We start from the raw sequence: 18429 nt of genomic DNA, 5'->3' as shown, positions 1-18429 counted from the left end.
TTTGTTTAATCGTGTTCTACTGGTCATGAGGATAAATTTTGTGAAAGAAACGAAAATGAAGGTAGCACCTCAATCGTTCTCTTGAAAAATGATGTTGAATTTCCTATAGTTTTTGCAATTTCTTTGGTCATAATATTCTTTCGTTTCATAGTTGGGGAAATTGCAGTATCATGCTTCTGATAATTAAATTTAAATTATTTTTAATTAAGCTGACTCATTGGGTAGGAAATTATCAGAAGCATGATACTGCGATTTCGCCAACTATGAAACGAAAGAATATTATGACCAAAGAAGTTGCAAAAATTATAGGAAATTCAACATCATTCTTTAAGAGAACGGTTGAGATGCGACCTTCATTTTCGTTCTTTTCACAAATTGAAAATGAAATCGACCCTTAAAAAATTTCAATATTTTCTTTTTCGTGAAATATCTGAAGAACAACAAATAATATTACAACTGTGTCCACCAAACTGTGACAAATAATTTTTTCAATTTGACAGCAGTGCATACTTAAGAAATTTACATCTATTTTCAGTTTGTGTGCGTGAAAATGATCAATATCAAATTTATTCATAACATTGCAACAATATTTATCAATAAAATTAATATTCAAACATTCGCATATTTTTGGTATGTCGGGTGTCCTACGCTATGGAGACAAGCTATATATTTAAAACGCTTAAACATAGATAAAAATGTTATAAGGCGAAGTTAAATGGTATAGAATGGAGCATATCCTGATATTGGTTTTATGCATTTTTATGCACTAGTGTGGTGGTCACCGGTCATCCCCACGGCAGTCAACGTGTTAAATATCATTTGTTGTTGTTGATATATTTCACGAAAAAGGAAATACTGACATTTTTCAAGGGCTGATTTCACCCCTTTAATGCAAGAAGTGGCACGAGAAAAAATAGGATTGTATTAAGCATAACTTACCCTACTTGTATGCAAAGTTTCATAATGTTTTAAATTTACGGATTTGATAATACGCAAAACGTATTCATTTGAATCATGTTTACGAAAGTGCAAAGGATCCGCGGGGTTATCAGCAGTTGGAAATCTATCAAGCTACATATTTTCATCTTTCAAAGAAGTGATTTCTTTGTAGTCTATTCTCTTTCTTTATTGATAATGCTCGAAAGCTTTCTTTATCTTTACTTTCTTTCTATTTCATGTCTAAAGCTGTTGATCGCATAACAGTAACAACACAATCAAAATAAGAAGATCGATTTAGTAAACAATTTTGTATTCCCACGAACTGTTAGATCTATGTAAATAGCTATGATAAGATAAGTAAATATGGCTTATCATGGAGTCGAGTCAGTTAATCGCAAGAAGTTTAAAGTATGTGTATATCTAAATGTTGGAATAGTGTCGGTGTCAGTCTACAGTGAGCTTTGGTAGCGCGAACAGCAAAGAGGAATATCAAATTCAGTATATTCGTTGGAAACTGCAATTTCGAGTGCTTGTATAGTAAGTGATAACGGAACATATTTTTTATAGCGAAAATGATTTCCTTTTCGTAAAATTTATTTGTTTTATTCACAATTTATTGGCACATCAGAAACGGATTTTTAAAAGTGTATAAAATAAAAAAATTGAAAATTCTCCTTCCTCAATAGTTATTAAGTCATTTAAGGTTTAAAAAACAATTTCTTTCTGTCCTATTCGAATTATTAAGATGGTCAAACTACTTAATCGATCATCTTGAAATTTTGTTTACTTAAACTTTCAGACGTTAGCTCAAACATTTATTGCTTACTACAACGTTGAACAAACGAGTTTTACATCGGTGATTTTATCTGTCATTTATCTATTACATAATGTAATACAAAATGTCTGATATCACTTGTTGCATGACTTTACTAAAACACTTGACGAAGAATTGTACAAACTTTTAAATAATAGAAAAATGACATACAATTTCTTCACATTCAATTAAAACATCATTTAAACAATAAAATAGTTTTAATGTAACGTTGATAAATATGTTTTTATAGACAATTTACAAGGGAATAAATAAAATTTAATGTGTAAATGCGTAAAGATCCACAATCTAATTAGAGTTAATGTATATGCTTATTGTGGTTGCTTTTTGTGTTTCAAGCCCAATTTTATCCTGAAAACAAACAGTTGTTATACATGTGTTTGACATTGTTTTAAACTTGTATTCTTCCTCTTTACGCACACATATGGAATTTCATAATTTGATTAAAAGTTTCTTCTGTTTGTATATAATACATCTTCTTCAAACTTTGACTTACGATTTGAAAGAAATAAATAGAGATACCTAAGTTCTGACAGTTACAGAACATGTTAGATTTGTTATAAGCACATCTACTCATCCGAACATTCAGGGAAATTCTGGCAAATTATACATACGGGTTTTTTTATCAGTAACGCTTAATAGAATAGATTAATTTCTATATAACAATTAATATTATTGTTTTAATTTTCTTTATTCTGTGTGATTCGTAGGTTTTACAATGGATGATGAAATTAGTAGAACCAGAGTATAAAAAATAGATTTCTTAACCATTTGATAATTTGTATTTTGTAATTTGCAAACATATCAATACTTCATACAAAAATTATGAGAATTCAATATAGCTAGACATTCATTTAAAAATTGATTGTTTTAATGTAAAATCGTCATCTTACGCAAGTGGTTCTAATATTTTTATCATCCACTGTACTGGATTCTTTGTTCTTATTAATTTACCTAATAGGTATAATTTCACAGGTTAAATCTTTCCGTTATATTTCAATCATTTAACACTACGAAGCACTAAAAGTATTTTAAATTCCTTTGCAAAAATAATCAGAATGTATTTATTTACACTTTTAGCAATTTTGTTATAATATATGTCCAAAGGAATATCGAATAATTACTCAGAAACCCACCTTTATAGTTTCAATAACTGAAACCCCCAATTTCTACAGTACAGTGGTTCTAGTATATATACAGTACAGTCTCGATTATCCTAACTGAACAGGGAAATATGACTGTTCGAATATTAGAACAGTTACACATTGTCAGTTATAATGCTAGATTCAGTTTTCATTAATTACTAAAATAAGTAGTGTTGCATATGGATCTCTAGAGTAGCTGTATATAGAGTGAGGTATTTACATCTGAAGCATATTGGGATACTGAAGACTTCAAACATCGGAGGATCGGATAATCGAGGTTGTACTGTATTAGATGATTCGAAAAGTTCGTACCCGATTTTCAGAGACTTCAAAACTTTTTTTGAAGAAGACCTATGCAATATTTACGAGAAACGAATTAGCTTATAACTAAGCTTTCGTGAAAATGACGATTGGAATATTTGAGTCTTGTGACGTCAGATGATTCATCAAATGCTTAAATTAATGAATTCAATATCAAATATAACTTTCACATTTCACTTACTCCTAAAAAGAATACAGTGTTTACTCTATATAATATATTCCAAACTCCTAGCCGATAAAAGTCCCAGAACTATTCCCACTGCCGCGGGGTATACCATGGGGGATCATGAAGCTTGAGAGACCTTTAATAATAAAACTTCCTTGTTTTTCATTATTTCCTATTTTCACTATTGTCCTTTCTTACGTTCGGCGTGCATCAAAGAATACACTCGCCGAAATTTCTATAAAGTCACTGTGTTTTGTAATGAATTCTTATAATTATACCATTACCAATGAAAAATTTGTATTTGGTAGCATTTCGGGATTACATAAAGAAAGCATACACGCCGATTTCAAAACATAAGTATAACATTTATTGATAAAAGAAAACAAAAATATAATTTTACACAGAACAGACTGCGAAATTTCTATAATGTCAGTTTCGTTTTATACGGATAAAGTTGAAATTAACAATTGTTTTTTTATTATATCTATTTTAATATTTAGTGTAACCTCCATTTTTTGAATTACATTAAAAATGCGATTGGGTATTGACGAAACTAACTTTTGTAGCGTTTCTGTTTTAACAGACGCCCATGCTTCAATCACCGCATCCCTTAGTTCGCTAATGGAGTTGTATTGTTTGCAGTTTTTATAAACTTGTCGCGCAATGATACCCCAAACATTTTCAATAGGATTTATGTCCGGAGAACAAGCAGGCCATGGCAAAACATTGATATTTCTTTCAAGAAGCCACTGCTTTGTGTGCTTCGACGCGTGCACTGCAGCATTATTATGCTGATAAATAAAATTGTCATCTTCAATATTTTCTGTAAAGGGTATTAGAACCATGTCTAACAAATCCGTATAATTTTCAGAATTCATTTTGTGTTTTATGAAACACACTGGAGTCCTTTTGTCAGCATTGAACGCAGCCCATATCATTAGGGAACCACCGCCAAAGTTACGACTCATTGTTACACTTTTCTCATTTCTCAGATCATGCCAATAATATTTACAGCCATCAGGCCCATCCAAATTAAATTTTTTCTCATCTGAAAAAATGACAGACTCCCACTCTTTCGTCCAGGACATGTGTGCCCGTGCGAAATCAAGACGGGCCTGTTTATGTGTTTCTTTAAGGCCTGGTTTACGTTGCATTTTTGTCCACACAAATTGCCCAGAATAATTTAAAAGTTGTTGCACACGTCTTCTTGTTACTGGGAGCTCCAATTCAGCTCGCAATTGTGCTGCATTTTTCGTTTCCTTAGCCGCAGACCTCATTAATAATGAATGTTGTCTCTTTGACAATTTTTTATTACCACCTTTAAAATGATTTTTTCCGTAATTTTCACGTAAATTGATATAATTATTAATCACAGTATATGACCGATTAATTTTCTTAGCAATTGCGCGATTAGAGCAGCCCATATTTTTATAAGCATCGATCGATGCTTTTTCTTCAATTGTTAGTACTTTTCCTCTCGGCATTGTACTACACGCGAATCAAATTATAAAAAACAGGATTTCTATGAGTTCTAATACTTTTAGAATGTTTGCAATTTCCCGTAGTTCTCTGCTCAGAATCCAGAGAAACACTAAGTGACTTTATAGAAACTTCGCACTTGTGTTCTGCACCACGCAGAAATAATTAAAAAAAACGTAAATAGTAAACAATGCGGTCTTGAGTGCGCGGTCCTTCTATCCGAGTGTCAACAAAGCACAAGGCCAGATACGATAAAGCAACAGAAATTGTAATATTTTAAAAATATCTATGAAAATGACGATGACTTTATAGAAATTTCGGCGAGTGTAGTATCTCCTGGCCGATATATGTTCCTGGCTAGACCCATGTTTTGGACATACAGAGTGTCCCAGCTAACTTGACCACCTTGAATATCTCGCTTAGTGTTAGTAATAGAAAAAAACGTTATAGGACAATATTAACCTAACCGAAGGAGCAATATAATGATTCGTAAAAAACTTTTTTCAAGGTCATTTTTTTCTAGATATCAAGGTCATCAATTTTTTATTAAATGGAACTATATATTTTTTTATCGCGATGTAATAGTAGGGGTGAAGACCTCTTCAATGACATATTATACAATGACCTTCGTGTGACCTTGGGTATGAAAAATCCAAAAAGCATTACAGGTATTATCAGTGATTAATTTACTACCCTAATTGGTTTGGTCTGAATGGTACACTAAATGGTAACAAATGTGCCAATTTTTTAACTGAAGATTTGCCTCACCTATTGGAAGAAATACCATTAGCTCGAAGGATCGAGATGTGGTATCAGCATGACGGATGTCCGGCACATAACTCAAGAATAGCCCGTGAAATATTAGACGAAAATATTAGATAAAAAAATATATAGTTCCATTTAAAAAAAAATCGATGACCTTGATATCTAGAAAACAATGGCCTTGAAAAAAGTTTTTTCCGAATCATTATATTGCCCCTTCGGTTAGGTTAATATTGTCCTAAACGTTTTTTTCTATTACTAACACTAAGCGAGATATTCAAGGTGGTCAAGTTAGCTGGGACACCCTGTATATCGAGTAAACACTGTATTTACCTTCCCTAGAAGGTAAAGTATTTTTGTAGCTAAATATAAAGGATCCAATTATATTCGTGTTTCTAATTGGCGGCGTTATTTCCACCCATTATAGCTTAGTTATCTAGAGTTAAGTGACTACCCGCTACATAACAAAAGTTTATTTTAAAGATAAAATTGCGTTTATCGAATATTCAAGTTTTAAACATTGTCCAACCTACCAGATCGTTTTCCTCGCTCTCCGGCGAAGAAAAAAGCGTGCGATGAATCGCGAGTGGAACCAGTTCGCCGTACACAAGGCACCACCAAAGGAACTCCTCACTAAACTTCAGATACCGGTAAAAACGTTAACGGGTCCTGGTCCGACTAATTGCTCGCAGCGAGTTCTTCAGGCCCTTCAGAATCAAGTCCTCGGCTCTCTCGATCCCGAAATTTGGCAGGTAATCGGTTCGCTTAAACCGTGATCGTAAAGTCACATTTCAGGTTAAAAGTCGCCTGATTATTATCATTACTGACAATGTAAGCGTTTCCCGTGAGGGAAGATTTAGGCGCATTCGCAATAACCGTCTTGAAAGGTGCACTCTCTGTACATGTATACGTACAACCACGTGCATACCGGTGTTTTACCTTAACCATAAGTTTGCGTTCTTTGGCTGAAATTGAGGAACGTTTATCATGCTACATCAGAACATGGATTTTGCACGATGTCGTTATTCACTGTTTATCAACAGGTGGCACCTAATGATTATTTCAGGAGTTCATTAGGGTTGACTTTAGATACATTACGAAACGAAAATTATTTTGCAAGATTCTTTTGATCTCATCCCCCACAATTGTGACACTTGTTGGGAAAATGATTTGGAAAAAATTTGGAGTCGATTGGATCATGGGAACCCGAAGCGCATCAGATTTGAAAATTTGGAAGTTTTAAAATCTTGATATAAATATACGTTACGATATATCGTTCAATTTGTCCTTTTCTCTTTAAGGAGAAAATTTCTCTTTCTGTCACAATTTTGTTCGTTCCATAATCTCTCTATTTTTCCCTTATTCTGCAATATTTCGTTACTAAATATTGTTATAAATAACTTCGTTACTTTGTCCCACTGTGCGTCGGTTCAAGGCCCCTCATGGGATTTACCCCGCGGCAGTGGGGATAGTTCTAGGACTTTTATGGATGATTTTATGGACTTTTATGCATTTGGGACATATATGGAGTAATCACTCTATTCTTGCAATTAATGCAGAAAATTCTTATTTTGTATGAAGACCTGCTGTTCAATTATAACATTTGATTCAGTATCTTAAGAGAAATAATTAGAAAGTTTTTGTACATATCTCTATTACTAGACGGATTTTATTCATATTATGCATATATGACAAAATTCCATAGGCACTATTTAAAACAGTAAAACAATTTTAGAAATTCAAGGATAGGTATCAATTTATCGTTTTCATCTTATTGGAGTTATTAAAAGAAGACAGGAAATTTTATTTTGCTTCTGTTTCTTATAATTGATGCAGGAATTTTTTATTTTGTATAAAGGTTCACTTGTATGCAGAGGTTGATTGGTACATATACGAAGTTGGAAATTGGAAATACAGAGGCTGAATGAAAATAATTACGATTAAGATCAGCCATCGCTGTGATCTACTGTCACTAAAACATTAGTTTGAAATTCATGTACTTTTGTATTTAATTCTCATTTATGACAAGAACGATAGAATAAAAAATTAAATGTATTATCGAGAACAAGAAGTGTCTTAAAACATTTTGTGGAAAGAAATAGGGTTTGCGATCTAACTGCTTATCAGGTATTAGACGACATTAAGGCGGGTCTGCAGTACGTATTCCAAACGAAGAACAGACTCACTTTGGTGGTGAGTGCAGCGGGTCATGGCGGTATGGAGACTTGTTTGGATAATCTACTTGAGCCCGGTGACAAGATAGTCATCGTGAAATCCGGATATTGGGGTGAACGTGTTGCCGATATAGTCTCTCGGATAGGCGCACATGTATGCGATTTACTTTTACAAAAATTTCTTAATTTTCAATCATATTGGATCTACAATTTGATTTTCAATTGTAAATCGCAGGTTGAGTTTATAGAAACAGGATACCAGAGATCAGCTACGTTGGAAGAAGTAGAAGCTGCGTTAAAAGAGCATAGACCGGTGGCGCTTTTCATGGTCCAGGCTGAATCATCTACTGGTTTGAAGCAGCCGTTGGAAGGTGTTGGAGATCTAGTCCACAAGTACAATTTATACAAAATTAGTTGAAACATAGTGGTACAGAACGATAACACTGTACAACATTTACTTTATAATCCTATAAGCAATAGGTGGTTTTTGTAGAAAGTCATGAAAGTTGTTGAAAGTCATGTTTTTCTACCATCTTCTATCATTAGGTTAAATCGTTTACATGTGAAAGCGGATAATGGAGAATTCAGATATCATTGGTTCGGACAATCGAGATTCCACTAAATCGTCAATTGATCAAATATATATGCTTCGAATTGTACCATATTCGGTCTCATTTCAATCAGGAAAATGTGAAAAATATTTTGGTAATAGCTTCATTAACCCTCCGCGACGCACAGTGGTCTGGATCGGAAAAGTAAGTGACACTTACTCCAAAAACGAACTTTCTCGTATCGATATCTAATCAACGAACATTATTTCTTAAATGTCCATGGACCTCGAAAATGAAGAAATTAGTACAATTTAAAAAATATTATAGTTGTAATAAACATTGAAATTTGGACCTTTTAAGAACAGCATTTTTAGCCACAAAAATTGTTTCTCTTTAACGCGATATCCTGACTCTCCTATTTAATATTTTCTCCCGATTTTTTTTGAAATTGAAGAGCAGACTTTTGTAAAATTTGTAAAATTGTTTACGTTCAGAAAGACAGATCTATGTTTCAAAAAGTTTCCTATCCGAACAAATCGGAACATTTTCAGTATATTTTTCCCTACATAGTTATGCAAGAATCGTAAACCACCTCAAACCACTTTGCAAGTTATTGTTGTTTAAACTTCGCGACGCGTCTTACGGTACATGTATACATTCGTATATTTGATTAAATCTTCTTTAAATATGTACATTTTTACAATAATTTTACGTTTATACCTGAAGTAACTTACATAGCCATTTAAAGAAATAATTTTTTTTTATTACCTTAAGAAAGATAATGAACAATAACAGTTTTTTAATGCTGTTGCTACATTTATACATATCTATCGTCGAAGGTTTGTGAAACGTGAAACTGATTCTAAACACTCTTAACGAACTGTTTAGATTATAGATTATAGAGTAATACATTGTATAGAAGGCAGGCAGTTGCTATTGGCATTCAGTTGAGAGAATATCATTGAGAGAGGCTCGTTCTGAAAGATTCAAGACATTTTTTCTATTACTTAAACCTTATATTCTATTTTTTTCGTTTTGTTGCATTTTTGTTTTTGTGATACACATTATTATTAACGTCAGATCCCTACATATCGTCCACAAGGGTAAAATCAAATAATAAAAAACCAATCGTTGGACCCAGAAGCATTAGAACTATTAATTTAATAAATGAAAAAACAGTTTAAAAGTTATAACTTAATTTTAATATTATTTTTTATTTGTGATTACTTTAATTAAGATATTCCATATTTGTACGCGGTAGATACAAAAAGATTTCTCGAATCTACATTTTACGTGTCCCATAAAACATTACATGTATGAAACATAAATATAAAATACATACTTACAAGTAAAAACTAGTTTGAAATATTATATTTTAACGATTTTTATTTTCATCAAAAATATTAATGAAAATAAATTAAAAAATTATTGTTTATCAAATGCAAAACATATTTAATTATCAACCATTAAAAAATTACTATTTTTTAAATATTTTTAGTGAAGATTTCATTGCAATGTCTCTAATAGTTCAAAAGTTATAACAAAATGTCACTTACTTTTCCGATCCGGACCACTATGCAACGCGTCGGATCGATCCGGGTCTATTCAGGCCCAAAGTATCAAAATTGTTATTTAATTCCTCAATTTCTAGAGGTTAAATTAAGTGAACAGTCGTTACTTAGGAACATTGGAAAGACTAACGTGTCCAAAGGAAGCATCTTCATAAATATGTATTAAAAAATTGATAAGTGATCGTTTCTAAACAAAATCAATTAAACAGGGTGTCCCAAAAATGTTCTATTTCCTTCGAAGAGGTGATTTCTGACGACATTTGTAGTAACTTTTTCCTTTGCAAAAATGTTCTCCGTGGCTTTGTTAAGGAGTTATTAAAGAAAAACGCAGGCCAATCAGAGCGCGGATACAGCAGACGGATTCTGACTCAGCCAATGCCAACGGCACGCTCAGCGGGAGGTGTCGCCGAGTCGGAATCCCTCTACTACAGCCGCACTCTGATTGGTTCGTGTTTTTCGTTAATAACTCCTTAATGAAGCCGCGGAGAACATTTTCATAAAGGAAAAAATTACTTCAAATGATCTCAGGAATTATCCCTTTCAACGAAGTACAACATTTTTGGGACACTCTGCATAGTTGTAAGAACGTTCCGCCGTTTGAGGGTTAAAAAGTAATCAAATACAAAATCGTTTTGTCATTGAATTAGCTGATGGAGATCAATTTTTCACAAATTAATAAGTGCCTGGAAGAAGGACGTATGCTACATTTCATAAAAGGACTGCGTAAACACGATTTATTAGGAATTTAAAAAAAGTTATGTGGTCAGATTAATTGAAAATACGAAATTTAATAGATTCGACGAGGAAAAGTGACAAAAATGATATGTGAAAGAGACTGTAAAATTTGATGGTGGTGCACTTATAATGTGGGGGTGTTTTACGTTTTACGTAGTACAGTGTTTTTTCGATATTTGTCCACAACGCGAGTCTAGCCAGGGACATATATTGGCCAGGAGATACTATACTTTGATCCATGCCGAAGAACAGCGAAGTTCTAGAGCAGTGGGGATTGTTCTGGGACTTTTATCGGCTAGACATTTGGGACACATATTGAGAAAACACTGTATATCCTTAGATCACTGTGTCGTGTTAAAAGATGAATTAACTAGTGGTCATACAAAGAAATATTACAAACGTAATTGACAAAAATAATTCAAAATATGTCAGACAAAGACAATGATATTAGTTTTCAACAGCCTTAAGAGTCAAAATACACATAAAAAATAGTGTGTAAGAATGGTCAAATTCTTAGCTATTTAAGCACAGACTTAAATCCAATCGATGAATAGAACCTTTCTTGAAAGTACAATTCAATAAAAAATATCACTCTTTACCACCTTCACTGAAACAATTATGGAACCGAGTAGAGAAACAATAGAGATGAAAATCTAGGGAATATTGTGAAAATAACAGATATGTCAAAATAATTTGCATCTGTCAGGGAAGTCCAAGGTTCTTAAGTAAAATATTAAATATACTTGTTGGTAAGTATTTGTGGACTGGTGGAAAATTGTGTCAGCAATAAAACACTGTAACTATTAAATTAAGAAAGAATTAGAATATTAATCGTTTCTTAAGTTCGAATCAATGCAAAATCATGTGCCTCTTCAATTTTTTGTGATCCCGTTCTAATAAACACATAAGTAATGATTAGATTGCGGATTTTATGCATTCATGACAAAAATGGGTACGCTTAAAAAGATTTAAGGGCACCCGCGTATTGGTTTTAGCTTAATAAAATCATTAAAAGAAGAAAAAAATTGTTACTTTGCTCCTGTATCTTGCAATCAATGTAAATAGTTTTTATTTTGCATAAAGATTCGCAGTCTAGTAGTGATGTCCTGGAAAAATGGTTTCATTGGTTCAATTTTGCTCGTCACTGTATGTGAAATTCGTCAAGTTGACCATTCCGAAATCTTGTTTTAGATACGACGCCCTCTTGATCGTAGATACGGTTGCATCACTGGGTGGCGAGCCGTTCTTTATGGATTCTTGGGGCGTGGATGCAGTTTACACCGGCAGCCAGAAGGCTCTTGGCGCTCCCCCTGGACTTTCCCCCGTTTCGTTTAGTCCACGGGCAGAGTACGTAATCGTCGTCACCGAGTTTCTTTTTCCGACGTTTTTAACTGCGACAAAGACAGCATGAGAATCGGGACTCGTGAAGTTATCTACACGGAATATCAATCGAACCCGTGAGGTCATCCCGGCCCTTGCTGCCCATTTGTCGCTCCGTGAATCATAACCATGAATGGCTGGTGAATTCTTATTCGATGACACTCTCAGCCGTTCTTTGAATCAAGTGTACCTCGAACGTCTCACACCGGTTCGATAGAGCACCTATTAAACTGTCCACTTCCTCGGTAGAATACCCAGTGACATCAATTTGTCAGTATCCAAGCTTGTTAGGACGATGACAACATTACGGTGACCGGTTTGGGAAGTTTATCCGCGTATCGTGTGGTTGCTCTAGATCTGGTTTTTTGCAATCGCACTATCATGGGCAAAGTATTATTACTTGTTCTCCACTATTACTGCCATTCGCGTTCCTGCATCTACTCGTTATAGAGCAACAAATATCCGGTCATTTTATCTATTGCGTCTACACGTAATTTCGTGTTGATGTTTGCTAAGTCGACGTACGATTGCTATGATTAGCGAGGGCTGGTAACGTCGACGGGACATCTTTGTATTCACATATAAGGGAACTGTAATCTTACTTCAGAGAATATTTTTCGTTGGGATTATTTGACTTGAATACAAAAAACAGTAATTAGTTTGTCCGGTTCATCATGAAGTGTAAATATCGTTTCGTTTACGATAGTATTTGTAATAATGTGTTGTTTATACGAACTGTGTAATTCATAAAAAGATGATGAAATTCCGCGGCAAATGGCAAAACTTAAGAGCCAAGGGTAGTCACGTGACTTTTGCAGAGTCAGCAGTTCGGTAACTGCTGTATAATTTCCGTTCACAGCCTTCAGCAACTGACTGAAGATCCGCCTTGGTCTTGATCCGACGGGTCTTAAGTCTGTGACTAAACTTGTCACATTTTTTGCTTTGTATTATCAATATCATGAATTCTGACGCCAGAAACGTGCTTCAAGTTTTTGGCTTTATTTCGCAGAGAATCAAGACAAAATATAGTTCAATTTGTAGCTGGAAATATATTCTCTAGCGCGCGCTACTCTCGATTTTATCCAGAAAACTCATCCAATGGCATAAAAATGCTTGGATTCCACGGCATGCACATCGTCAATTTTTGGCCTACTTCTAACGCTTATATTATCAAATATTTGCATAATCTCGTCAGCTCATGACCAGCGCGCGCTAGATTGAACCTTCCTCTTTCGAATGAACCATTTCCCAGCGAAAAATATTCTCGTATAAGGGCGAAAAGTTGAGGCACGTAAAACCATTTTTCGCCTACTTTTGTCGGTAACTTGGTCACTCTACCTTATCGCAAATCTACGGAGTCTTGGCGTATTATAGAAGTCTTAATACACAGGGTGAGTCACGATAACTCAAGATACATATAATATAAACCATACAATATAATATTACCATAACTCACAATAGTACAGAATGTCCCAAAAATGTTGTACTTACTTGAAAGGGATGATTCCTGAAATCATTTGAAGTAACTTTTTCCTTTGCGAAAATGTTCTCTGTGGCTTTATTAAGGAGTTATTGACGATAAACACGGATCACTAAGAACGCAGCTATAGCAAAGGGATCCCGGCTCGGCCTTGGCATTGGCTGAATCAGAATCAGTGGTTTTCGCTGATAACTCCTTAATAATGCCGCGGAGAATATTTTCGCAAAGGTAAAAGTCACATCAAATTGAGTCAGGAATCACCCCTTCCAAGGAAATACGACATTTTTGGGGCACCCTGTATATAATTTTATTCTGAAGACATTCCTTATATGGTCATAAATAGATCAAATATTTTTACTACCGTTTTCAAACCTTCCATATTTTACTTTCTATCTTTTATGATGCACTCTGCATTATCGAACAAAATTTGTTTTCATGAAAAACAAAATCATTTCCATATAAAAATGTGCACGACATTATAAATCAACATGCTTCAAATTGAAAAACTCATTTAACATTAATACACGTTATAATTATACTGCGGATTTTTATGCAAAATAAAAATCTTCAAAGTCGACTGTAAAAGTCGACTATAAGTTAAATGGCAACGCCTTCTTTAACTAATCTCAATAAGTCAGAAATAATATATTACAAAACAGTAATGTTGAGTTTTTCTAATATCTTCATAGTTTTGTATCGTACGCATTTTTCTCATTAATGCATAAAATTCGCCGTATAATAATTATGCAACTTAATTTAATTATAAAATTAAACTGCGAGTTTTATGCATTTATGAAAAAAAATGAATGTAGACAGATAAAATATGAAACAGTGAAAATAAAATAAAAATTTAAAAAGACTGTTACATACTTTTCAAAGTATAATAATTACGAAGCGTAGAAGTCAATTTTTGCTTAAATTCTGCTTTGCGTAATTGACTTGGAAAATGTTTATTTTGCGTAAAGGTTCGCGGTGTAATTATAACATTTCAACAGTCGGATAAAAGATCTACTATAGTAGAGTATTGGTAATTATCTTAGATGTTGTATATGTAGATTGGACTGTGTTTCTTTTGCGACAGGGAAAAACTGTTTCGAAGAAAAACGAAGCCGTTCTCGTTGTATTGGGACCTGAGGCTTCTCGGTGTGTACTGGAAATGTTTTGGCAACAAAGATAGAGTGTATCATCACACGATAAGTTCTACGCTTCTGTATGGTTTACGCGAGGCTTTGGCAGAAATCGCTGAAGAGGGTCTGACTGCGTGTTGGTCCAGACACGCAGCCGCAGCTGCCAGATTAAGGATGGGTCTTGAATTACGGGGTCTTCGAAGCTATGTGAAAATTCCACGGTATCAATTATCCACAATAATCAGTGTAGAGCTGCCACCTGGCGTCGACGACAGGATGCTTGTGCAACGAGCCATGCAGCGGTAAGACACTTTCCGAATTAGGTCTTCTGGTCTGCAGCACCGCGGACGGCCTCTCGGTTTACCATTTTTTTAAACAGATATCCGCTTTATATTTTTTTTTCGTACTCACTCATGTTCGTCTCTGAACGATATTTACAATTTATCTCATAAAAATGTTCGATAAGAATGTAAATGAAATTCGAACTTCGTATTATATCAATATTTATGATTACCTGGATATTATTTGTAGTACCGGTTGGATTTTTTGCAACATATCATTGCAATTTAAAAAGGGTTGCTTTTTAATATAATTAACTTAAACAAAATAATGTACAATTAAAAAGATATTAAATTGGTACAATTGAAAATTATTAAAAATAAGAGCAATTTTTGAACAGTTGAGAATATTAATTTGCACCAAAGATGTACTTAATTATCAATTATGCGAAAAAAACACTGTGTTTGTGAAAAAAAGAAAAACCACTGTAAGCTAATTACATGCATATATATGCATTTGTTTTGGTTAGAAATGTTTGTTACAACCCAAACAGCTAAGAGAAAATATGAAATTGATATTTTACTGAGTGTATTTGCGATATCATATTGATCGTATTACTTAATTTGTTACATGGTTTTTTTATTTTATATTGAATATTATTCTAGGTACAAAGTTGAATTTAGCAGAGGACTGGGACCAACTGTAGGGAAAGTTTTGCGAATTGGTTTGCTGCAAGCCAATGCTACGCCTGCAACTGTCGACTTGGCATTACGTGCCCTAGACGAAGGGTTGAAAGACGTTCCACGATCACGACTGTAAAATCAAATTAAAATCGAATTAAATTCAAATTCTTCTTGTTTGTACTAATCTGTAATAAAACGTTTGATATATTAAAAAAATTGACGAACTTGGACTTATGTATTGTTGATTTATTTTTAAGGTTATAACAGAAACTTCTCATAAGTTTTTCGTAGTATTAAATTTGTTATTCGTATTGTTAAACATAGTTGACAAATTTGTCAGTATACGAAGCAATAGTTACAATTATATAATTTCGAAAAATACTGATAACGCTTCACGAATTTCGCTTGCTATATCGTACGTGTACGCTTTCTTCAATGTGATGCGGGCTGCAATGTAGCAGGCGTTCATGAAACTACATTACCGTACAGTGAAATAGGACTTTCATTACATGTGTTATATACTTTAGTAAGTGCTATTTTTATTGTAAGAAAATTTTAACGAAAAGAAATAGTTTAATGTTTAATTCCGTTTTTAACGAATCTACAACAATTATATAAAAATGTGCAATTTCTAATACAATAGGATTAATTTTTTGAATCTTAATAATTATCTTCTAGTAAATTTTTAGTGATTATAATAAAATATGTATAGGTTTTTGTCAACTATGACACGATGTTTACTATTTTATCTAAGTTCAATTGACTATGGCGTGTCCGGGGACACTTGTGAAACACAAATAGGCCAAGTCATGTGTATCTGTTTATTAATGGAAATACTGAAATCGGCATACAATTATTTCTAATATAATTATCTGCTTACGTTCATTTATACGAATTTATTACATTAATTAGCAATATCAACAATTTTATTACTCTCTCTTGTGTTCTCATTCTCACGACTCTTTCATTCTCTCTTTCTCGCTATCCCCTCGCTATTGAACAAGACGCATACATATTCCACTGTACGTGTAATGCAGTTACAACAAGCTAATTGAAGTAACGACGGTACCAGCAAATTAACGATTCATCATGGTTCAATTGACAATCGTTTTGGCACGGAGCAGTCTGGATCTCTGTAAAAATCCATTCCCTTCGAACCTACAAAATTCACAAAGTGTCTCGCGTGGCGTGTCAAGTATTATGTGATATAACGTAGGTTGCCACTGCTCGAAGAAAACACAATTTTTGGTCTCCTTAACAATGCTTCACACTCGCAAGTACAGGGTATCTCAACATGAATACCAAAATAAATCAGCGCCTCGAAAGCGAAAACTTCAGAACAAATTCTTATAGTATGAAGCTTTTTAGTAGAAAACCTTGCTTTGAAACACCCTGTACAAATGCAGGATAAATAAATCGTGGCAAGTTGAATACTGTCTTGTCGATGTCCACCGTTTTCGTGGGGACATCGCTTCGATCGTTAATTCGAATTTCTTAAAGCACTATCGTTTTTCGCTATTATTGATTCATTTATACACATTTACAATTTATACTGAACGTTCGTTCTCACGAGGTACAGTGTTCACTCTATATATGTCCCAAATGCCTAGCCGATAAAAGTCCCAGAATTATCCCCACTGCCGCGGGGTATATCCTGTGAGGGGCCATGAACCGAGGCCTCTAGAGCTTCGCTGTCCTTTTCTACGTTCGGCGTGGATCAAAGAATAGTATCTCCTGGCCGATACATGTCCCTGCCTAGACCCGTGTTTTGGACATATACAGTAAATTCTCATTGTATGTCAGTCCCGCCGTTCTTTTTACTGACACTTATACAAAATTGGAGGTTCTCGCCGAGCGTCGCATTTGAAATACACAGGGCACGCTGGAAACCTAAGAGTTATATCCGTCTACAAGTCATAAAAAACCTATGACCACTAAACGCTAGTGACAAGCAGACTGCGAAAATGTCCGTCTCCGATACAATGTTGCACGGAGAAGCGGACAGCGAAACTCGAGAGACGTCGTCGCCGAAAAGTGTGCCACACATTGTCGGCTATATCGATGTGAGACCAGAAGACCACTACTAATGCAATTACAAAACTTCTTTATTTTTCGTTATTTTTTTATGAAACTTTTGCCAACATTTTCATGGCATTTTTCTGATTAAAATGAAACCAAATACGATATAATTCCGATGATATTTACTTGTGTAATGAACGATGGAAGTCTTCCCATAACAATTACATTAACGGAAAATTAATGTAAATGTGATCCGAATTATATCGCGTTTAGTATCATTTTAATCAGAATAATGCTATAAATATATTGGTGAAAGTAAAAAAAAAAAATAATTAAAAAATATTTCATAAAAAATAACGAAATATAAAGAAGTTTTGTAATTGCATTAGTAGTGGTCTTCTGGTCTCACACCGACAATGTTGTAGCCGCGACGGCTCTCGAGCTTCGGCCACTCACCGCGGTGGTGTGAGTTTGTCCATTGACTTCAAATTGTAAGATAGACACTGTCATACAATGAGAATTTACTGTATCGAGTAAACACTGTATTTATTCGAGTCACAGATGAGCACAATTTTTACCTAGACAGGTTTCGAATATCGAATGAAAGGTAAAAATACCGAGACACCTGTTACGCGAAACTTATCATTATTAAATAGCACAATATTTTGACTGTACAATTGCGTATTCGAATGAATGGTCGGCTACCCATTTATTCGATCGAAATTGTGCCCATCTCCGACTCTTAACACATTCCATCGATAAATTATGATTAACAAGGCACGATCG

General features: G+C 34.1%; 1 protein-coding gene across 1 annotated transcript; it reads left to right on the top strand.

The window, feature by feature from the left end:
* Nucleotides 1-1379: 1379 nt before the first annotated feature.
* Agxt (Alanine-glyoxylate aminotransferase) lies at nucleotides 1380-15855 on the top strand. Its single transcript, XM_076791156.1, has 7 exons — nucleotides 1380-1476; nucleotides 6181-6396; nucleotides 7772-7972; nucleotides 8054-8211; nucleotides 11867-12022; nucleotides 14617-14964; nucleotides 15607-15855. The coding sequence occupies exons 2-7, from the start codon at nucleotides 6220-6222 to the stop codon at nucleotides 15758-15760; spliced, it is 1194 nt and encodes a 397-aa protein (XP_076647271.1). The 5' UTR covers nucleotides 1380-1476; nucleotides 6181-6219; the 3' UTR covers nucleotides 15761-15855.
* Nucleotides 15856-18429: the final 2574 nt, after the last annotated feature.

Source organism: Halictus rubicundus, chromosome 7, assembly GCF_050948215.1.
Source record: "Halictus rubicundus isolate RS-2024b chromosome 7, iyHalRubi1_principal, whole genome shotgun sequence".
Taxonomy (NCBI): domain Eukaryota; kingdom Metazoa; phylum Arthropoda; class Insecta; order Hymenoptera; family Halictidae; genus Halictus; species Halictus rubicundus.
The sequence above is the reverse complement of the archived record's forward strand: the minus strand, read 5'-3'. Positions and strand labels throughout refer to the sequence as shown.